Source organism: Suricata suricatta, chromosome 1 (genome assembly GCF_006229205.1).
Source record: "Suricata suricatta isolate VVHF042 chromosome 1, meerkat_22Aug2017_6uvM2_HiC, whole genome shotgun sequence".
NCBI lineage: Eukaryota > Metazoa > Chordata > Mammalia > Carnivora > Herpestidae > Suricata > Suricata suricatta.
Window position 1 is genome coordinate 136,085,344 of NC_043700.1, and position 24,156 is coordinate 136,109,499.

General features: G+C 39.7%; 2 protein-coding genes across 3 annotated transcripts in view; one reads left to right on the plus strand and one right to left on the minus strand.

Annotated features, from left to right (window-relative positions):
- USO1 (USO1 vesicle transport factor) overlaps positions 1-14,065 on the minus strand; it is a 92,087-nt gene extending 78,022 nt beyond the window's left edge. For both annotated transcript variants that reach the window (XM_029944829.1, XM_029944821.1), the window contains exon 1: positions 13,819-14,065. In XM_029944829.1, the coding sequence (XP_029800689.1) occupies positions 13,819-13,884 (66 nt within the window). In that variant the 5' untranslated portion in view covers positions 13,885-14,065. The remainder of the gene's footprint in view (positions 1-13,818) is intronic.
- Positions 14,066-14,284: 219 nt separating this feature from the next.
- G3BP2 (G3BP stress granule assembly factor 2) overlaps positions 14,285-24,156 on the plus strand; it is an 80,560-nt gene continuing 70,688 nt past the window's right edge. Inside the window, exon 1 of the mRNA XM_029944851.1 lies at positions 14,285-14,427. The gene's annotated coding sequence lies outside the window, so the exon portion shown is untranslated. The remainder of the gene's footprint in view (positions 14,428-24,156) is intronic.

Sequence of the window (24,156 nt, forward strand, 5' to 3'; positions counted from 1 at the left end):
GAGCTGCTACCAAGTATTAAAAAAATCAGTGTTCTATAAGTACTTCAGAAAAAATACAAAAATTAATGTACTCCCTCTTTTAGAATTAACCTGGCTGAGATAAGGACAATTTGGGATGGAAAAAGAGAGAAAAAAAGGTCAGCTCATTATAACAGATAAGGAATAAGGTTAAGAAAAAAAGTTTTAGGGTGGTGGTAATGGGCAATGAGCTGAGGGATAAACAAGGCAAAAGAATAATTAAAAGAACTGAATTTAAGAGGCTGAGGGCTCTAAAGAATAAAATGTCTGGGATAGCCACTGTTTGGGATTCAACTTCCACAGCTTTTCCTTAAACAAACATAGGGTCAAATATTGTTTTTTAAAGATACAATTAAAAAATTAAAAAAAGCAGCAGTGAGTAAAGCTAGCTGAAGTTTGATTACCATGAATCAGCATTCACTCTTCTATATCTCAGCAAACACTCTGGGTTTTGATAAGGACAAAGGTCAAAAGAACAGTAAATCTGAAGAATTTAGTACCATAACCCAAAGTGGACAGTGCATTCATTCATTCATTCATTCAACAAACATCAGAGTGCTGCTATCCTCGTGGGGGCCATGATCAGCGCAGCCAGAAAGCAGTGGTCTATGACAAGGTAAGGTAAGAACCATTTAGAAACTTCTGCAACTGGATATTTAATGGCTATTAAAAAAAACAGGGTTTAATATTTTTATGCACATGAGTATGTCTATGTGTACCGTTACTCCATTTTCCCAGCAATTCATTTTTACTGTGCTTTACGGAAGTATTGGTCTGTGATTCATTGGAAACTAAAAAAAAAAAGAAAAAACAAAACTAAAGCACTGGTCTTTCGCCATAGACAGTTTGAGAAATATTATTAGGTGCTTAACATTCTGCAAAGCACTGCAAAATTCTATTCTTGAGGAACAGCAGTAAGCCACTGTAGAAGGTACCTATTCTAATGAAATGACAATGGCAAAGAGACAACATTAAAAATAATTAAGATGAAGAAAGAAAATGGTATGGCAAGGGGAATAATTAGGAAAATGAGATAGTGATTAGGTGGAGAGTGTGACTTTACATAGCCTCGTTGGTCAGAGGGTCCCAAGTGAAGCACTGACTTGGATATAGCCAGAAGTGTGGGTAATGGGTAACAAAACAAAGCCAGTGGAAAAGTAGGGAAGCAGAGTGAATGAGCACGTTACCATTAAAAGGAAAGGATAGTGTTTTAGAGTTAAAGGATAAATTTATTCAGTGTCCCAAATGGGATCCTAAAGTGAGGGACTTTGTTACCAGCACCTCACTATCTCAGAAACCAACCACGGGAAGCCAAATTGTAGTTGAAAGCTGAGCACCAAACTCTTGGTTTCAGCTCACGTCATGATCTCACAGTATGTGAGTTTGAGCCCCATGTTGGGCTCTGTGCTGACAGTGTGGAGCCTGGTTGGGATTCTAAATAAACAAACAAACAAATAAATTACACTTAAAAAATTTTAAAGCAAAATGCATAAATGTACTGGGTATTTGAAGTCACAAACTCTTGTCTCAATCCTCAACCCTCTCATCGACATGATGGGAGAACTGGAAAGGGAGTAAAAGGTTTAAATCCCACATATTTTAATACCATTTTCTCCTTAATTAACATTTTGATGCCATTACTGATCCAAAGAATGAGTTACAATACGGAAGAACTGAATCAAGTCTGCATTGTTAAAAAGTCAGACTTTTTACCAAAATAGTCATTATCTCAGTAGACTACCAACGCACAACATTTCAGGTAACCATTCTGTATCTTTGAAACAAGTTCCTTTCCTAGAATTTCACTGCCTGAATAAAGAGAGATATAAATCCAGAAAAGACATGTAAGGTTACAGAACAGAAAACTGGTAACAACAAAGGAAAATACTGCAGCCTATTTGCTTGAGACAAGAAGTTTGTAAATTTTTTAAAAACTCTATGGGAATCTATGTTTACTGTTTACTGAATAGAAAAATCCTTGTACCTACTATTAAATTTTTTAATATACATACGTTTTTAATGTTTATTTCCAAGAGAGCACAAACAGCAGAGGGGCAGAGAGAGGGGGGGACAGAGGATATAAAATGTGCTCTGCACTGACAGCAGCCAGCCTGGTGTGGAGCTTGAACTCATGAACCATGAGATCATGACTTAAGCCAAAGTTGGACGTTTAACCGAGTGCCCAGGTGCCTCATCTACTATTAAATTTTTAATTTACTATGCCACTCTTCTTTTTGTTCATTTATTTATTTTGAAAGATAAAGACAGCAAGAGCAATGGAGGAGAAGAGAGGGAGAGAGAGAGAATCCCAAGCAGGCTCTGCACTGTCAGCACGAGGCCTATGCGGAACTTGAACTCATGAACCATGAGATTGTGACCTGAGCTGAAGTCAAGAGCCAGACGCCTAACTGTCTGAGTCACCCAGGTGCTACTCTCATAATGAAACTCACTCGTATAATAAACATATTGGCAAATGCAAAGAAAATATTCTGGAAGTATGTATGCTAAATGTCACTAGCAATTACCCCTGGCAATGGGAAATGAGATTGTGATGGGAAGATGAAAGGGGCAATTTTAGATTACATACTGATATAAATTATTTATAATAAGCATGTTTTCACTATTGCTTCAATAACTAAACAGAAAAACTTAAAGAAATTTCCAGAATCTATTTAACCTTGCTTTTATTCTCTTATGTGCTCTAACATAGCACCTAACTGACTCACTGTTTATCTACTTTCTGAAAAAGTTGATTCTTGTTATTCATGGTAGTTATGTGCTGTAAGTGACCTCGAAACAATGAATTAGCAGATAATGAACCTTTGCATTCTAAGAGAAATACAGGGCTAGGTTCCTGTGAGCCTATGGTCATATTTTCCCCAATCAATCCAATATATAACCTTGTTTTATGTGTATTTATCTAAAGACGTATTTTTTAATACATGTCCTTGATTCATTAATACTGAACACATAGTCACCAGCACTATTACTCATGCCTGAAGGAAGCTTTTATAACACATATGTTTTTCTCCGTGGAAACACCACAGCCTTCTTGAGCTTTAGGAACACTAGGCAGCACTTCATGTGGGGTCATTTTTAACAGTGAAATCAACAACAAGAAGCACAAAAATGCAAAAAAAAATATATGACACTATATAGACTGTGAAAAGGACACTGGTTTAACAAGAAGGCAGAGTAACTCCTTGTTTGACCTCAATTGGTGACTCACAGATCAGGTGATTCAAATTTTTCACTACCCTACACGTGTCCATAAATGACATGAAAGGGATACACGTACTGATTTTGGAAGTTACAAACAAAGTTTAGCATAGGTGAATTTGCAAAGATGGAACAGATAATAACAAGGATAGACTATACCTTAAATATAATCTAAGTTTCATCATCTGCAAGATGAAAGAATAAACTAGATAAACTCTAAGGCTACATAATACTCAACATTTAGAATAAGTTAAAAATACTCAGGGCACCTGGTGGCTCGGTTTAAACGTCTGATTTCAGCTCAAGTAATGGGTCACTGTTTGTGAGTTCAAGTCCCACATCAGGCTCTGAGTTGACAAGAGTTGACAACTCAGAGCATAGAGCCTGCTTCAGATTCTGTGTTTCCCTCTCTCTCTCTGCCCCCTCCTGCTCGTACTCTGTGTTTCTCTCAGAAATAAAAAAAAAATTAAAAAAAATTTTAATAAGTTAAAATAATCTTTCCTGGTAAATAGTAACGTATTTTTTTGGTATACTATCTGAAATGTATTTGGGCTAGTGTTTATAAAATAATTTTAAGCCAACATCTCAAAATGAAAGATTTTATACAGAAATCCATTATTTCTACCTTTCTGGAGGAAAATTAGCCTGAAAGCTAATGTAGCTAATACTGTATTTCATGCAATTTAAGAAGCCATCAATTATAAGATCCACCATTTTTTAAAGTAATCTCTAGGCTCAATGTGGGTCTCAAACTCAGCACACTCAGATCAAGAGTCACATATTCTAGCACCTGAGCCAGCTAGATGCCACAAGATCCAGCAGTTTTTAATGTAACACCTAACAAAAAGAAATACTGTCTATTATAATTACATGATACAAAGTGATTTCAGAGATGTTCGCATGCTAATATGCATCTCAGAATTGTTAAAATACAGCAATACATAGCATTTAGTATGTGCCAATCAATCTACATAAAAACCCTATACAATAGGCACTATTATTATCCATGCTTCAGAGATGAGGAAACAGAGGTATGATGGGTAAATCCAACTTCACAAAACTAGTAAGTGGTTGATAGGATTCAAAGCCATGCAGTGTGAGTCCTTAACCGTTAACATTAAGTTGGCTCTCTGAGCCTACATTTCTAGAGGCAACAACTGGCTGCAGTTGAGCACCATCTATGCTCTCAAGGCAGGATACGCAGGCTCTGGTTCCAGCCAGACCTCTGCTCTCCTTTCAGCCAACCTGCCAATGTTACCCAATGGACACTACTGGGGTTTGGGTTTGTGACTCTTGCATTAAAAACAGAATACTACATATTAACAAAAAACAGTTCTAAAAAGAAAAAAACGTATTTGGATAAAATTTAACCCTGAGTTCTGTTTATTTAGAAAGACAAGAAAGGGGTGGTAGGGAAAAACTCAAAAGACAGTAGTTCTTCAACTAATTTATATTATGCTAAGTATTAGGTGCTCTGAGCAATTAACACGGTGATGAATTGGACATGTATCCTGGCAGGCGGGTGGCTTAGTTAAGCTCTGACTCTTGGTTCAGGCTCAGGTCACAATCTCATGGTTTGTGAGATGGAGCCCCGAGTCAGGCTCTGCACAGACAGCACAGAGCTTGATTGGGGTATTCTTTCTCTCCCGCTCTGTCCTCACCTGCTTACATGCATGCGCGCTCTCTCTCTCAAAATAAATGGACATGTATCCTGTTATCAAGATGCTTTTATAGTCTAAGTATAGTGTAGTTAACAAAGTAACTTAAAATCTGGTATTTTAAATAATTCTAATAAAGTAGCTCTATGTTTTAACAGGCAAAGATCTCTAAGACATATCAACCAGTGGAAATGTAAATTGCAAAACACTATAAACAGTATATCATTTATGAAAAAAGATTAATATGACCATACAATTATATAATTCTATATTGTACAAATGTATAACTATTTATAAAACTCTGAAAGGATTTAAATCACATTAAGAATCATGGTTATTTCTGGAAAGAGAACTGAAATTAGAGATGGTAGTCAAGGAGGCCCTAAACTTTACTAGTATTGTTTGGTATTTTGTATAATAAAAAATTAAAAAGCTAATTAAAAAGATAATATGCATAAGATAATGTAACTCATACAGGTGATTATGCATCAGAACTTTTCATCATTTTCAGTAATTATCACATGAGATTCACAATTCCACTTACCAAGACAAAAAGGGCAAATAATCTCACTAGCAATTGGTAAATTGAGCATAATCAGAATGACAACCTAAAAATCTGAATTTAATATTTGTTTGCTTTGCTAACCAACAGTGGCATTTACTTTTCTTCAGAGATACACAAAGGAGACCAAAAAAGAAGCAATGTGAATGGGAGTGGCTAGGAAAGAAAAAAGTGAGATGAGAAATGTGAAAATGAAAAACCACTAAAAAGTAAAAATGGAAAAAAGGAAGGTGACATAAAACTGTCACGATGGGGCATGTGGGTGGCTCAGATAGAGAAATATCTGACTCTTGGTTTCAGCTCAGGTCATGATCTCACATTTCATGAGATCAAACCCTGTGTTGGGCTCTGTACTGATAGTGCGGAGCCTGATTAGAATTCTCTCTCTCCCTCTCTCTCTCTGCCCCTCCTCCACTTGTGCACAAGGGTGTGGATATGCTCTCTCCCAAAATAAATAAACTTGGGAAAAAAAATCCAGCATGTTCAAAGTACATTTACAATTTAAAGACACTGCCATAATGTAATTTGCAGTATTTGTTTTTTTAGTATTCAGTAACTATTTAACTGACATGCAAAAATGAAGGACAGAATGCCAATTAAAAAAATCTAATTCAGGGAAGCCTAGATAGCTTAGTCAGTTAAGTGTCCAACTTTGGCTCAGGTCATGATCTCATGGTTCATGGGTTCTGACTCTGTGTTGGGCTTGCTGCTATCAGTGCAGAGCCCCCCCTCGGAACCTCTGTCCCCTCTCTTTCTGTCCGTCCCCCGTCGGTGCCCTCTCTCTAAAAAATAAAGATTAAAAATAAATAAAATAAAATAAAAAAATCTCGTTCAACCAGTTATTCAATAAATATTTATCAAGCACCTAATACCAACTTATTTGATCATATAACTGCCTCCATGAAGTTTAAAACATAGTTCTAGCTTCCCTGGAGAGAACTTTAACCATGACTACTGCAGGACTAAAATTATTCATGTTAACCAATAATCAAAACTTAAAAAAAAATTTTTAATAAAAAATATTAGTGTTTCAGAACACAAAAAGCAGAAATTTATTTTAAATTAAACTTTACAACTGAGAGGCTTTTACCAAAAAAAAAAAAAAAAAAAAAAAAAAAAAAAAAAAAAAAAAAAAAAAAAAAAAAAGCAAAAAAAAAAAAAAGCAAAGGTCAGTCTTATCTTCAGATGACCTAAATTACTATGAGCTAAAAAAAAAACCAAAAACGTAGGAACATTACAAAGTCAAACACCAGTCTCTTTGTAAATAAACCCAGAGAATCTAATATAATCTATTTCCATTACAATTACCAATAAGTCAGCCAAGGTAATATACTGCCTCATTTATTCTCCATGCTTTCTCTAAGAAATGAACAATGCTTTTCAAAAGAACATTTTTTTCAAGCAAGGCATCATTATGAAACTTGTCTACCAAATTAGCCTATCACAAATGCTAGCATCTGAAAGTCTCAACACCGCCAAAGTTTTCAAATTAAAGGAAGTAACTTTTCATACAAAAATGTTTAGGGGCGCCTGGGTGGCTTAGTCGGTTAAGCGTCTAGCTTCGGCTCAGGTCATGATCTCACGGTTCCTGGGTTCGAGCCCCACACTGGGCTCTGTGCTGACAGCTAGCTCAGAGCCTGGAGCCTGCTTCGGATTCAGTGTCTCCCTCTCTCTCTGACCTACCCCTGCTCGTGCTGTCTCTCTCTATCTCTCAAAAATAAATAAATAAATAAACATTAAAAAAATTAAAAAATGTTTATAGCATTTCTGCCTGAAATATAAAAATATAAGCAGCCCTTTTCTATGATATCCACAACAGACAAAAAATACCAATGCAGTATAAACAATAAAATGTGAATACAGAAAGAGAGAAAAATGGTATCTCCTATTAGCAAGTTTACATAAGAAATTTTTAAATTCTCTCCAAACGATAATCAGATTCAAGAGTGATTACAATTACTTCTCAAACCACAAAGCACCAAAACTTATTTTATCTTTTAGGTATCTTTTTAATTAATGTTTATTTATTTTGGAAAGGAAAAGAAAGAGAGAGAGCATGAGCATGAGTGGGGAAGGGGCAGAGAGAGGGAGACACAGAATCCGAAGCAGGCTCCAGGCTCTGAGCTGTTAGCACAGAGCCAATGTGGGGCTCGAACCCATGAACCACGAGAGCATGACCTGAGCAAAAGTTGGACACTTAACTGGCTAAGCTACTCAGGAGCCCCAATCTTTTAGGTATTTAAATGGCAACACTTCATGATAAACTGTTAATAATGAAAGACTATTAAAATGTAGTATTCCTTTTAAAAATATATCCTCTAGGACAATTCTTCCCAAAGTATGTTCTTCAGAACACTCAGATCTACAAGGTCTCCAGAGCAAAAAAGATCTGGTCAAATAAAATTGATAAACACAACTTACTTTATACCTACATGTTGAAAATATTTGAGAACTGCTTATTAATAAACCTTGCATAAATATTAGGTTTTTTGTTTTGTTTCTGGACATCACCTAACACACTTCTTTGATAAGAAATTTAAGTACATCTACTCATGTTTTTTGGAACATACCTTGCTACTAGTAGGGTGTGTAATATTTAAGCAATTCTAGTTTTTTTTTTTAACTTCCCTTAATAATCTACAAATTAACCTTTTTAAAAGGCCACGTAGTTTTCAACAGACACTACTTAAAAAGAGTAAGAGACATATTTGGTTGGACAGAAGTGATCAATACACAAATCATTATTATGGTTTTTTCATATTGTTTTCTCACATTGTTACTGTAAGAGAACCAAGAGAAAAAACACATACCAGTGATGACACTGATCTGGTTATTAATAAAGAATATGCAAGTTGAACCCAAACAGGAGTTTTAGACTATACATTTATAGTAATGTGGTACAAAATGTGCTTGACCAAACCAAAGCTAGATCTAAATTTAAACACACATTCTTTAACAGTTTTTATTACAAGAAAGTACAGCTGTCTCTATATTGTTAGCCCTTCTGCTTTTTAAGCCAGCTGATCAAGGAGATGACTTGGGGCACATAGGTGGCTCAGTCATTTGAGCACCCAATCCTGATTTTGGCTCAGGTGATGATCTTACAGTTCATGAGATCAAACCCTGTGTCAGGCTCGGGGCCAGGCTCAGGTTGACAACACGAAGCTTGCTGGGGATTCTCTTTCTCCCTGTCTCTCTATGTCTCCCCCGCTTGCACTTGTGAACTCTCTCTCTCAAAATGAATAAACATTAAAAAAAAAAAAAGAGATGACTTACAAGTACAGTAATTGCATACTTCTTCCGGACTTACGCAACTTTTATGACTTGGGATACAACTTGAGAAAAGAAAATCCCCCTATGATTTATCATCAAGTGTAGTTAACATTTCTCTTGGGATTTTCAAGAAACTAGCTTAAAATTAAAAAAAAAATCTATTACATGATAGATGGAAAATTAAATATGTGTGAGCATTAAAAAAACTAAGTAGGACCTTTACTATAATTAGTGTTTATTTGTACCCTGCAAAGTATGTCAAGTACTCTCCTTAGTCTGCAAAGGCTAAGGTGGTTTCATCACCAGAAATCAATGCCTTTCTCTAAAGTAAAAAAAAAAAAAAAAAAAGAGGAATCAAATTTAAAAGTATTTGACTCTAAAATATGAAAGGTTTAATGTGGATGAAATTCTAAACTTAACATGTTTTTGAGAATTTTATAGAATTATTGACTATCATATGATACAAATACTTTGTCTCTAGAAAACATCTTGATACCAATCAAAAGTTACTCTTGGGACACCTGAGTGGCTCAATCCGTTGGGCTACCGGCTCTTGATTTCAGCTCAGGTCATGATCCCACAGTCTGTGGGGTGGAGCCTCGCAATCTGGCTCTGTGCTGACAACAGAGCCTGCTGGGAATACTCTCCCTCCTTCTCTCTCTGTCCAAATAAATAAATAAATAAACTTTTTAAAAAATGTCCCTTTGATAGGTTGGAATAATATCTTAGGGATTATTTTTTTAAAAAGTTACTCTTGAAGAGTTAGGTATTATAAAATCAATAATGGGGCACCTGGCTGGCTCAGTCATATAGCCTGTAAGTCTTGATCTTGGGGTCGTAAATTCAAGCCCCATGTTGGGTGTAGAGATTACTTAAAAGTAATAAAATCTTAAAAATGATTAATAATATAGGGTGCCTGGGTGGCTCTGTTGGTTAAGTGTCTGACTCTTGGTCTCACCTCAGGTATGAGTTTGAGCCCTGCATTCAGTTCCACACTGTCAGTGGGGAGCCTGCTTGGGATTCTCTCTCTCCCTCTTTCTATGGCCTTCCCCTGCTTGTATTTTCTCTCTCTCTCTCAAAATAAGTAAACAAACCTTAGAAAATTAAAAAAGAAATCAATAACATAACTCTTAACATTCAGAAGACATTTAAATTCAGTACGAGAAAGTAGAAAAGCACTAAAGGCAATCTGAAATTTGAAAAATCCCTTAAGTTTGACAAACTGGACATCAATCATGCTAGACTTTTAATTCCTACAGTCTTTAAAAAGCACTGTTTTAGCATCTAGTAATATAAAGGCTGCTATGATTATAGATTTGGGATTTCTTTCATATAACACTATAATTCATTCATTTAACAAATACTTACTATCTACTACTATGGTAAAACAAAGATTAAAATACATATGAATTCTGCCCAAAGGGTTTTAAGAGTCTAGAAGAAGAGATAAAACATATACATATGATAGGAAAAGGTAAAAAGCATAGGAAATGCACAATCTAGTTAAAATGTGAAGACTGTTCAGAGGGGGAAAGAGTATCTGCAGCTTGATGGGGAAAAAATTAAGGGGTAGATTTATAGGACAGGTAGATTTCAGGGGTATCTAACTGGCTCAGTTGGTAGAGTATGCAACTCTTGATCTCAGGGTTCTAAGTCTGAGGCCCATGTTGGGTGTAGAGATAACTTAAAAATTTTTTTAATCTTTTAAAAATAAATCAATAAAACAAGATTAAAAAAATTAATGAAAATAAAGGACAGGTAGACTTGAGACCAAGAAAAGAGGCTTTCTGCTGGAAAAAAAGATGAGAAGAGCACAAAAGATCGAAAACCACAATGAAAATAACTTAATTTTAGAGAAATGGAAAAAATTACAAAATATTAAACAATAACATAGAAGTTAGAGGTTCCCAACTCTGGCAATTAGAATATCCAGGCCAGATCAAATCGCCAATTAATGTGGCGCCTGGGTGGCTCAGTCGGTTAAGCGTCCGGCTTTGGCTCAGGTCATGATCTCAGTTTGTGGGTTCGAGCCCCGCATCAGGCTCTGTGCTGACAGCTAGCTCAGAGCCTGGAGCCTGCTTCAGATTATGTATCTCCCTCTCACTCTGACCCTCCCCTGTTTATGCTCTGTCTCTCAAAAAAAAAAAAAAAAATTTTTTTAAACATTAAAAAAAATCACCAATTAAAATAATATTACATCACTATGTGATGCTCTACAAATACTTATTAAAATTTTTTAACATTTATTTATTGTTTTGAGAGATAGAGCATGTGTGGGGGAGGACAGAAAAAGAGGGAGACACAGAATGCAAAGCAGGCTCCAGGCCCTGAGCTGTCAGCACAGAGCCAGACACGGGGCTCGAACCCACAAACCATTAGATCATGACCTGAGCTCAAGTTAGATGCTTAACAGACTGAGCCACCCAAGAGCCCCTGCAAATATTTTCAAAACTAGTGACCTATGACCCCCTTTACCTGTCGAATAAGATGGTGAAACAAATTTTATTCATAGTGTAAGTTGGAGTAAGCTATTAATTCTCTTCAAAGATAAATTAGTTTTCCAATTTTGAGTATACATACTCAAAGTTAGGCAAGAACAAAGGCTCTCACTTGCCTTTCAGTTTACACAGGGGTGCCTGGGTGGCTCAGTTGTTTGAATGTCCAACTTCTGCTCAGGTCATGATCTCACGGTTCGTGGTTCAAGCCCCACATCAGGGTCTGAGCCTGCTTTGGATTCTGTGTCTCCCCCCCGCCAACCTCCTGTCTCTGCTCCTCCCCACTCACACTCTGTCTCTCTCACTCTCAAAAATAGAGCCTTTCAGTTTACATAGACAACATACATAAGTGATACTCAAGCTTCATTTGAAATCATGATGTAAAAATTCTATTGTTCCATTCACTATGGCAAGACCAATGTTCTAGACTCAGCTCTGCAATACTGTACAATTTGCTTTAATGCTCTATCACGTTCCTAGCTTGTAAAATGAGGCGATTTACCTGGATGATCTGCAAAGGGCCTTCCAGCTGTCAATTCTATACTTAAATTAATTGTACACCATCTTTTCTACAGAAGTCATTGTGACAAGACCAACTACTTAAAAAAAAAGAAAGAATAGTCTTCCTCTAAAAAAATATGCATTAAAAACTATACTAAGTGCCCGGCTCTATTTCTTATTTCATTTAATCTTCATTTACCCCAATAAGAGCAGGAAGTTCCCTTCCTTTACTCAGGGTATCATCCATTTTTTTTCCTGGTCCAATAAAATTAGGGGTGGAAGACAAGGATTCATATCAAGGTCTAACGCCAAAGCAAGCCCTAATAAGCCTCAAACAAAAATGTCAGACATAAAATAAATGAACAAAAGCTCAACAGGTAGGCTGACTTTGGTAATCCGGAGGGAGCATGGTCTTATAATGGGGTGGCCCGGGACCCTTGTAGCCACCTGAGCAGATGAAAGAAGCCAAAATCGGGGCGGGGGGGGGTGCATGTGCACAAACGAGAATCTCCTTATTTTCATATGAAGAAAAACAGACTCACTAGCTTTAAACTTCTGCTTTAAACAGTTCTAATCTAGATCTATGAGGTTAATTTCAATAACATTACATAAATTTCCAAAATTCCCAAGTATTAAAATATGGATGGGTACCTGGGTGGCTCAGCTGGTCATGCCTTGGACGTCTGATTTGGGCTCAGGTCATGATCTCACTGTTGGTTAAATCAAGCCCTGTGCCCAGCTCTGGACTGACAGCTCAGGGCATGCTTGGTATTCTCTCTTTCTTCCTCTCTCTGCCCCTCCCCTGCTATGCTCTTTCTCTCACTCAAAATAAATAAACTTTTAAAAAATAAAAATAAAATAAAATCTGGGCATCAGCAAGAAAACCTAGGCTAGTTAGTAAGACAAACCATGGTTGAATCCTGGCTCTAACACTACTGGCAGCATGACCTTGGTCAAGTTACTTTACCTCTCCAAACCTCATTTCTTCATTTGTACAGTGAAGATACTATCATCTATCTTGCAGGGTGGTTAGATTAAAGGAGAACATGGACTATAACGGGCTCAGCCTCAAGGTAAGCCTCTACCTCAAGGGTAGAGCTTGACAAATGAAAGCTATTATTATCCTTCAAGATCCCAGTAACACAGCACATAGGACCTACATTCACAGATATCCCAGTTATGTTCATGAATACTATACAAAGTTTACCTTTAAAATGTCATTCTTTGTCACTTTTCTGTAGATCTAAAATTATCTTTAAGTAGTTTATTTTAAAAATGTTACACACACTCATTTCTAACAACATTAACCGAACTTCTAAGTTGATCTTAAACTTAACCAACTAGCAAATACTGCTTCCAGTAACTAACAATTTTGCAAAGTGACGCTGCAAATCGTGTTACTTCAGACTTCTGAATGGGAGAGTGTAAGGCAAAGCCGGTATGTGTCCCAAAGCGGTTTGAGCGCGAAACATCCCCGTACGTCCAAGCGAGTATTTCCCAAATGGCACAGAGTTGGAGGAACCCGAAAAACGAGGTCTGAACTAATAACACCTGGCAAAACGACCTTTCTCCAGTCGAAGGGACAGGAGCAGGTGGCTTTGTGCCCCCAAACTATCGTTTTATTCTTAGCCACTTGCTCTCGTCAACAGCTGGGTTTTAAACCTTCTTGTAGCTTTCCCCCATGCCCCATTCCAGGCTGCGCCGGAGGGAGGACTTCAGGTTCCTCTCGGCTAGGGGAGAGGCGGCAAGGGCCCACGGCCCCAAGGGCTGTACAAGACAAGTCGGGCCACCTGTGCCCAGGATCGAGCCCTGCCGGGGCGGCATCACCCGAGGACCACCCTTCACGCCAGGCCTGCGGTGCTTCGGGGCGCGGCTGCTGTCAGCCGGGCCGAAACGCCGCGGTGCGGGGCTGCGCTGGGGCATAAGGGAATAACTCGGGGGTTTCAGGAGGGAGGAGGAGGCAAAGGGAGAGGCGGCATGTGGACCCCAAGCCCACGGTGGGACGCAGGAAGTCACCTCCAGGCCCCCGAGCCCTCCGTCCCGTTCCTGCCCAAACCCTTCCCAAGTCCCAGACCCGTCGCGCTCCTCTCACCGTCTCGGCTTCTGTGTGCTGGGGTCCGGCACTCTGACCCCCCATTACCCCGCGGAGGAAATTCATCTTGTCGCTTAGCCACCGGCTCTACCGGCCCCTTCGGGAAAGAAAAGGTAACTTTCCCTGCCCTCCGCAGGGCCTGGCCCCCAAGCCCGCACTCTGCACTCTCTAGTCGCTGCCACCACCGCCTCGTATTCGGCGGCCGCTCCAGTCCCCCCTAAGCCCGGAAACAGCCACCGCCACCAGTCAAGATGCGCATGCGCGGGGACGTGGCATTACGTGGCGGCTCCAAGGGCGAAGGCAAAGGGGAAAAGTAGGAAAGAGGAGGCCGGTAGCTTGGATCCGCCCAATCCCCGCCCACTGCGCAGGTCCCGCCTCCCTCGGCAGGGACACGCCTCCTACGCCCGCCCTTCTCAGGTCGCTACCGCTGGCCCCAACCACCCACGTGGTAGAAGCCCGGCCCCGGCGACTGGAGAAGATACCGGTTGTGTACGTGGTTTGACTTGCGGGGTATTTAATTGTGCCGAGGGGGACTTACTGCAAGCTATCGAATCTGGGGTCGTATTTTGTTGAGTCGAAAGTGAAATTTTACTTCGGCCGACGTGACAGGTAAGGGGTCCCGGCCCCTGGGAGGGTTGTTTGGTTTTGTGGTGTAGCAGTACGAGCCTTGTGGCCTTCTGATCCTCGCAAATTGCATTTCTTCACAGGGCTTTGTTTGGTGGTGAAAAGGGTACTAGAGCCCCCTCATTCCACTGCCACTGGAGGGCGCATTTCTCAGTTCTTGCTCTTCAAACCTGTTGTAAAAGGGATTCCTAGATCTTAACACCAGGTACGCCGCTATTTTCAAGTAGTGTGAGATGGAAACCGATTGAACCCTGCATTTAGCCTGTTAGAGAAAATACATTGGTCTGTAGTGGCAGTTTGGCAGCTAGTAGCATAACATTTTGTTACTAACTCAGCCCCTGCATTTTAGTGGCTTTTTTTAAACATGAAAAATGTCATTTTAAAAAAAATGGTGTGCCCTGACCCTTTCGAAATGAGATTGCCCAGGTAGGTACACATACCTCTGGAGTAGTCTTGTAAATTTCTTGAGCCTAAAAAGCGTAGGGTCTGGTTAGCTTACTGATTCATACACCTCTCTCCTTGGATGCCACACAGGTCTCAATTTCACTATTTAAAATTGAACTCAGCATCTTCCCTGGCCTCTATTAAAGAGGGAAAAAAGAAAAGAAATCAGTATGCTTCTTTGTGCCCTGCCACGCACAACTGTACCACTAGCCAAATAATTGCCTAAGCTAGAAGAAGGACGCTGAGAGGAATCTTATATTCTGGATTTCACCTCCACACGTCCAATATTCAAGTCCTTTCATTTCTATTTACAGAATACTTCTCAAACAGGTCCTTTGGTCTTCATCTTCTCTGCCTCTGGCATAGTTTATATTCTCATCATTTCTCACCACAATTATAGCAGTAGCTTCCTAACTAGTTTGGCTGCATTCAAGCCCTGGCTTCCATCCAGTGCAGTCTCCAGTCCACCCTTGGGTGAGCCTAACAACGAGAAAACATCTGTCCATGTTGGTCCTCTTCTTAAGATCCTTCGGTGGTTGTCCATCTGCTCCATAATAAAATCCAGTCTCTGTAGCTTGGTCTACAAGGTTCTGGCTCTTATCTCTCCAGCTCCTGCCTCTCCCACATGCTCTGGAATTATGCCTGGATATCCTCGTCCCCTCCCACCTCTTCTTCAAGGAAACTCTTACTAGTTCCTTAAGACTTAAGTCTGGCATCCTCTGAAAGCTTTCCCTGATATCCAGATATATATGTATATGCTAGCACTTTGCAGTTGTTAATATGTGGAAAGCACTCAATAAATGCTTGTGAAGCCAAACTGTTAGGGGTGGGACTATGTTATTCATTTTCATATCTCCGTAGGTTAGCACTGTCATAAAAGGTGATATTAATGGATAAATGAAGAAGACATTATGGTATATGAATATTGTGCTGAGGAGGGTCCTTTTCCATTTGTGAGGTGAAATTGTAGATAACACATATAACAAAGGCTATGGTGAAAGGTTTTTTTCCTAGTGCCAAGGTTTTAAGCTTGGGTGACTTAGAGAATGGTTGGGATCATACTGCACAAAATAGTATGCACTAAACATTGTCCTCTGCTTTAAAACTAGACACTTGACATTTGCTTCAGACATTTTCCATGGGGACATTTTGTTGCAGCCTAAAAAAAAATGACCAATAAATGCTCAGCATTCTTACTACCAAGTAATGTTTGCAAAGAACCTCACCCAGTCTCTAAGCCCCACCCCTTCCTGAGCCTTTCTTTGCTCCCCTTCTTCCTGTGCCTCACTGTACCCTATCTTCTGGAGTGGGGCTCATGGATATCTACTATATATATTCTTTTGTAATTAAAAACAAAAAAAAGTGCCTTGACATTTTAACTAAATTCTTTTAAGACACCAACCTTAAAACAAAGAGCCCTGCTTTGTTTTAAACTGGTGAGTATCATAGGTCAGTAACCTTGTACTATGAGTTTTCCCTCCAGTTGACCTGTTTTCCTCCCTAACAGCATCCCCTAAGCAGAAAGGACTGTGGGCAGGAGGGATGGACAGTGGGTCCAGAGGACATGAGGGTGGGGCCCTCATTCTCCCCCTTGACCTCACAGTCTTGCCTCTGTCCTGGTGTCTGGAAGAGGGTGGAGTGCTCACCAGTTCCAGTCTCAAGAGGAGGCAGAGAGGATACAGTGGCTAATTTGTCCCCCATTTGGGGTCAGAAAGGAGAGCAGAGCCATCATGACTACAGAACAGCCATGAAATGGACTCCTTATATAAGAGAAGGGATTACATGTGAATGTACTTCCACTAATTTTATAGAGAAAAGCCTAGGACAATATCTTGTTCCTATTTGTACCCTTTAATCATTTAGCATAATTCCTTTAATATGATAGATGTTCAATGAGTGGTTCTCAAAGGAAGAGAAAACATGAAAAACTGTGACTGCCAGACTTATACCATTATATTTCTGACTTTCATAAATTTAAACATTCAGGTTAAGAATGCCCCAAATCATTAAAATACACATACTCAAAAATTTTAACTTGGGTGAATAAAAGTGATTTTTCTTTAAACCAAACCCGGAGGTCCCTTGGTGGCTCGGTCAGTTGAGCATCCGATCTGGGCTCAGGTCATGATTTCTCAGTTCATGGGTTTGAGCCCTGCATCTGGCTTGCTGCTGTCAATGCAGAGCCTGCTTCAGATCGTCTGATCTCTCTCTCTGCCCCTCCCCTGCTCACTCTCTCTTTCTCAAAAATAAATAAACAAAGCTGACCACAAAGTAACTAACAAATTAATTGGTTTGAAATTCATTTTTTAAATTGCTTCCTTACAATCCCCTACTTCAGTGTCTCTTCAGTGACTTTCCCCATCTTTCCTTTCTTTCTAGTGGCAAATTCAACAAAACAATGAAATATAATTACACAGGATTGTTTTCTGGTTGGAGCAATGGTTTTATGGTAGAGTATTGTCTATACCTGCTCAGAAGGATGAGATGCTAATTTGTAGTTGAAATACACCATGGACAGGCCTTTAAAGACTAATTACTGAAAAATCAGTGTCCAAAAACATTTTTTTTTAAAGTCTATGTACAACGTGGGGCCCAAACTCACGAGTCACATGCTCTACCAACTGAGCCAGCCAGGTGTTCCCCAAACATTGTTGGTACAATTATGTAATACTATCCATTAACCAAACATCAGAAAAATAAATTACTAATGATGAAGCAGCAATTAAAATTCATAACCAATCAATAATAACAATATCAAACACACAGGTGGTATTCTTTATTTGCCTGGCTCTGTCTATTCAAAGTGCTTTACATAAAATAATTTACCTAATCCTCACGACAGCTTTATGAGGTGGGTAGTGTTAGTAGCCCCATTTTACAGATGCCAAAAGAGGCAGAGTAATTTGCCTGATGTCATACAGCCAGGAAATGGCGGAGCGGGGACATAAATCTGGGATCTGACTCCAAAACCTGTGCTCTTAGATACTATGCTATCCAGCTCCTCTACACTCAAGGCAGGGATTATGCACTAAGTAGAAATATGGCCTACAATTCCCTATATAATCTGGGCTTTCTGTTATCCCCTTGACCTCGTCGCCTGCTACATTCCCTCTACTCCAGCCACACTGGAATCTTGTGTTCTGAAATGTACTCTCCTATCTCTTCTCTGTCCGCTTGTTCTTTTTCTATATTGGGGATGATTGCTACTTCCCCTATATAGAGGAATGGCTTGCTCCTTCATGTTTTTAGTTAAATATGCTCCAAGATCGGGGTGCCTGTGTGGCTCAGTTAAGCATCCCTCTTTGGCTCAGGTCATGGTCTTGTGGCTCATGAGGTCAAGCCCTGTGCAGGCTCTGCAGGTCATATGGACCCTGTTTGGGATTCTCTCTCTTGCTCTCTCTAGTCTCTCCTGGCTATTCTAAGTTGCAATTTCCCCATAATCCTTCTCCCTCTCCTCTGCTTATTTCTCTCTGTCGCACTTGTCAGTCTGATACATTATTTTCCCATGTGGATTATTTTCCCTTATTTCATCAGATCTAAGACATCATTAAGTGCCCTTCAGAGAAAGGAAAAAATCAAACTCTGCTAGTTGTCAGATGCATCTACCAAAAGATGCATCTCAATTTTAGGTTTCATAAAATGTGAAAAAAGGGTTCATTGTAGGACTAAGGGACTATAGTAAATATTTTATATCTTTGTCTTGCTTATTGTCTATATATTCTCATCAGCAGAATGTGAGCCCATAAGGGCAGTGATTTTAGTCCTTTTGTGAAATGCTCTATCCTCAGTGCTTAGCACGGTATCTGACACATAGTAAGCACTCGGTAACTGTAATGGATGAATGAATTCCCCAGAGGAGGAAATTCCTGCTTTCAGCTTGTGTGCATGGGAGTAGAAATTCTGCAGCGTTGCTAAGCATTGCGTGGCAGCCTGACTTCCTCAATAGAGTCCGCATCAGGGTTCTCAGATAATGTTATTAACATGCTAATTTTAGTTTATGAATGTTTTGTTGGCCCTTAATGACTAACTTCATAATTAATGTTTAGTCATATGTAAATATAAATGTTCTGTGGGAGAAAGGATTTATATTTTTAGGACTAGATCTCAGCCCACTGGGAGAACCATCTCAAGTCAACCTCCCAGCGGCCAGCTTACCTTGCTTGAGGAGTCATACTGATGAAATGGTTTTCATCTTCTCCTTCTCTTCTTTTTCCTTGCTCTTTTTTCTTCTAAAACAGGTAATACATTCACATGGTTAAAATTAAAAGTACAAAGGGATATATGATAAAAAGTTCCCCTACTATATATTCCTTGGCCACTGAGACAATCAATGTAAACAGTCCTTGTTTATCCTTCCAGATATACACATGTGTATATTTAATCCCTCTGTTTCTTTTTTTTAAATAACACAAATAAATGTAGCCCATTGTACATACTGTCCTATACCTTTTTCCCACTTAGTATATCTTGGTGATTGTCCCATATGAGTATGTAGAGGATATATATATCTTCATCATCCTTTCTTATTGTGTCCCATGAAGTGCTTTCAGCGTAGTTTTTTTAAAGTCCTAGGAATTCGTGGGGTGCCTGGGTGTCTCCTTCCATTAAGTGTCCGACTCTTGGTTTCGGCTCAGGTGAGTTTGAGCCCCTCATCGGGCTCTGTGCTGACAGCGTGAATTCTGCTTTGGATCCTCTGTCTCCCTCTCTCTCTGCCCCTCCCCAGCTTTCTCTCTCTCTCTCTCTCTCTCTCTCTCTCAAAAATAAAATTAAAAAACATTAAAAAAAATGTAAAGCTTTTGGAATTCCTGGGGAGAGGAGAGTGCAAGAAAGGAGGTTCTGGGCCTCCATCCTGTTCCATTCAATTGATTTCATTTGTTAACATTGCCTAGTTAATTTGAACACAAAGATTAAGAAGCTAGTAGATTTTGGACAGCCACCTCTCTTAGGAGTGTGAAATGTGACCAAGGTATGGACTCAACAATAGTGAACTAGTCTCACATGCTCTGGAGTCCAGGGTTCAAATTCCTACTCTACCTGTTTGGAAAGGAAATAAAGGTGTTAGGATTTTATTAGATAATATTGTTAACATGCTTAATACTTTAGTACCTGAGACATGGTAAGTACTTTATAAAGGTTAGAGTAGAAAGCCAGATCATCTTTGGTGTATATTATGAATTTCTTAAAAATGTAACATTTAAAGATATTACCATATAGTAGTACTTAACTGAAACTGTATTGGCTCATGTCACTGAAAAGTCTGTTACTTCAGATATGGGTTGACCTAGGGCATCAAGACAATGTCCCCAGGTTTGGGACTTTCACTATTTCTGGACTTTGCTCTTTTTATTGTTTTTTCCTTTGGCTCCACACAGGGGCAAGATGGCTGTCAGTCCCTATAATCTCACAGGTCTAAGTTCATCAAGGACTAACTTCCTCACATGATTCACTGTATGTGGTTGAGTCATGTACCCATGTGTTGACCCAATTCCTGTAGTCCAGTGTGTGATTGGCCTAGATTCACGTGACCACCTCTAAAGCCAGCAGGAAGAGTCCTCTCAGCTCATCTCAAAGTATAAAGCATAAGAATACAGGAGGAGAAACTTTCTTTGCAGGAAATCTGGAATACTGTGCCAGGAGAAGTTTATCAGTTTATCAGATAGAAAAAAACAATAGATGCTCCGTATGCCCTAATGGACTTGACCGCTTGCCAGTTTCTTCTGGAAAATACTTTTTCAGCAGTGCCACTAACATATTGCTAGCCTCAGTTCTGAGGCTCTGCAAAAGGTTCCAAAGACCATGTTGCATTATTTAATAAAAGTAATTTCACATTGCATTGTATTTGTGTTCACAAGCACAGCTGTATCTTTACTTTTTAAAAACAACAACTATTGTCCAGGTGTATTTTCATATTTAAGAAAATATAATAAACAGAGTTGTTTACTTATGAAACATCTAAATTGGGAACTCCCATTTTCAGTTCCAAAGGGCTTTTTCTAAAACTATCTATTGAGGGACAGATTTATCAGATCCAGGCCCTGGCACTCTTCACCTGCTGTGGAGAATTTGCAGGCAGCTCTCCACCATCCCCATGACATTCCCCTTCTCTTCTAGCTAGCTGAACAGGCAGATCTTGAACAGCCAGGAGGGAATTGAAGTTTTTATTGTCCCATTCCATAGCTAGACCAAATCCTTTGAAGTTCACAGGATGGCTGATATCAAGAGTCCGAGGAAGCTTAAGATGGTTTATTATGGAGTCACTGCTACCTCTAGCAGCAATCCATGATCCTAGAGCAAGTTGCTGCTGATCTATTTCATTTGCCTGAGTCTGTGACTCAAGTGTGGGGGATGGGCTGTCAAGGGACTCTGTAAATCTTGAGATTAGAATACAGTCTGGCAAAGTAAATTGGGCCTCCAGACCAGCAGGATAGTTAGCTGACCTAGACCAGACCTTTTCAAAGCCAGTCTGCTCCTCTAAAGTCCACTCTCCCCAATTTCAGCCCTTTAATGAAATGGACTGTAAGGTGTCAGTGTCCTGTGGTTGGTAAAGACACCACCCCAATTGAGATGGGCTCAGTAACTTGCAGGTATTAGGTGAAGAGTTCAGAACCGGGACAGGCCGATGGTTTGAGAAAAGAAGGAGCTGGGTAAGGTTGTAATTCTCTACCAGCAGGTCAGGTGTCCATTGCAGAGGAATAGATGATTAGAAGGTCATGAGCACAGAGAGGGGAAAAAAGAGAAGTCTCCTCTTTGGCCTGACCGTTTCCTGATGCTGCCTGTACGGGATCTCCTAAATACCACACTAGTTGCAAGTAGTATGCAGAGCTAGACGAGCCGAGTTTGCTCTCTCCACTACCTGCTCCCTACCTCCAATCCTCCCACGCACACATGGCTTTTCCGGGGCAGGACCAAAGCCTGGGAGACCTAAGCGAGGCAGACCCAAGTCCTAAAACTGTTCCCTCGCTCCCAGCTATGTGAATAGTGACTCCTAAATAGCTCAGAGTCCAAGGTCCCAATAGGTCATTGCTGCAACCAGTCTCTTCCCTGTGAGGGCCCTGCTATCTAGGTCTGGTTCTAGTATCTGGGTCAGAGCAAAATGACTCTACTAGTATTTTGGACTTTATTTCATGGTGTAGTAAGTTTTAAGATCTTCATTTTTAAAAAGTTCATGATTCATGCCTTTTAAAACAAATCAGTGAAACTACATATTTAACATATTTCATTTTCATTGAAATTAGTAATTCCAAGCTTGGCTGTGTCCTTGCATGTCTTGAGCTTTAGCTCTTCTGCCTGGTGCTTTTAGAATCTGGTCCTCTGGATTGCAGCTCAGCTCTAGCCAGAGTCTAGGGCTCCCTATATTTTTTCATTTTTGTTTTTAATGTTTTTTATTTATTTTTGAGAGACAGAGAGAGATAGTGCGAACAGGGGGAGGGTCAGAGAGAGAGAGGGAGGTACAGAATCTGAAGCAGGCTGCAGGCTCTGAGCTAGCTGTCAGCACAGAGCCCAACGTGGGGCTCGAACCCACAAATTGTGAGACCATGACCTGAGCTGAAGTCGGACACTTAACCAACTGAGCCACCCAGGCGCCCCAAGGGCTCCCTATATTTGATTTTTCCCTGCCAGTCTGGGAAGGATGGTCCTTCCTGTGGGCCAACTCCTGTCTTCCCCAGCAGAATGGGCCACATTGTTGGTAGAGCCTTTGTCTTAGAATCCAAGGGCTCCCTCTTGTTTGGGGGATTGAATGGGGTGGGGAGGTGGGGTTGCAAGAGCTGACCGATCGACAATTAGAAGGACTTCTATGAGGAGAGATGAGGCAAAGAAGAGGAAGGGGATAGAGCGGCAAGAGATCTGAGAAACTGAATGAAACTGCTGACTAATATCTGCAGCTAGAGTATTACACCCACATAAATACAGTTGTTTTTCCCCCCAGTACTTAAAATAGCTCGGTATAGCAGAATACTGAAAACAGTTGTGCTTGGTTTCTTGAACTACTGATTCAGCAAACATTTGAGTCTCTGTCCTCGGAGACAGGCGCTGCTCTAGGTACTCTCCTGGATGTATATCATTCTGGAATGCTAGAAATCCTTACTCCTGTTTCACAGAGAAAGAAGCCTGGGCTTCAGCATGGCATAAACCAGAAAGGCAAGTTTTTGTTTGCAAAGCTAGACAGACCTGGGTTTTCATTCTAGTCTTGCCAGGTTTGGACAGCGTAGCCTTGGACAAATTCCTTAACTTTGCTGTATCAGTTGCGATGACCATGTGCTACAACAACAGGAAATCAAAGAGTATCTTAAATTAGGAAGTAGGAAGTATGGCATTGACACAGAGACTCCAAGATGTCATCTGAGATCTAAGCTAGAATCTTTCTGCTCAGCCATCCTTGGCTTGAGGCTTTTATCCTCCTGGTTACAAGTTGGCCACTTCATCTCCAGGATTGCATCCTTATTCTGAAAGGAAGAAGGGCAAGGCTGAAGGGCCAAAAAATAAAAATAAAGATTCTTAGAGTAAAGAAGGGAGAGTAAACACTGACCAATGTGCCAACTTGTAGCATCATTGTAAAGATCAAATTAAATAATATTCATAAAACATTTACCAAGAAGCCAGTAATATGGTTGATTCTTAAGAATATCCCTCCCCTGGGGCGCCTAGGTGGTCCAGTCAGTTGGGTGTCAGGCTCTTGATTTCAGCTCAAGTCATGATCTCACAGTTCATGAGATCAAATGCCCAAGCCTGCTTGGGATTCTCTCTCCTGCTCTATTCTGCCCCTCCCCCATCAAAATTAATTAATTAATTAAAAAAAATACCCTTGCCCAACTTGTGGAGACAGGTATTTTATTTATTTATTTAATCAATCAATCAATCACTGTGATCACAGAGGTAATAAGTAGAATAGATAATAAATACTTTAGTTTCCTTTTACTGGTTTAGAAATTCTATATTTTCTTAAATCTTTTGGCATCTCTTCTGCCAAAAGAATGGTTGGTTCTAGGACCATTTACTAAGAGAGCATTACATGGATATTAAATAAGAACTTGATTAAATTTCTTTATTTTTGGGCATGTTCACCTCATTATAGTCTAAGACATTTGTTATTTTGGGGGGCAAATGGCTTTTTATTCCCCCAGGGATCATACTTTGGAAAGACTTGGGCAGGAAAATGGTCAGAGAATAATATCATTTACTCAGTCTTATAAATAAACACAACTGTATGTTTTATTGATTCTTTGCAGTTTTTAAAATATTTAACAGAGAGAGGGAACTGTAAAATTCTTT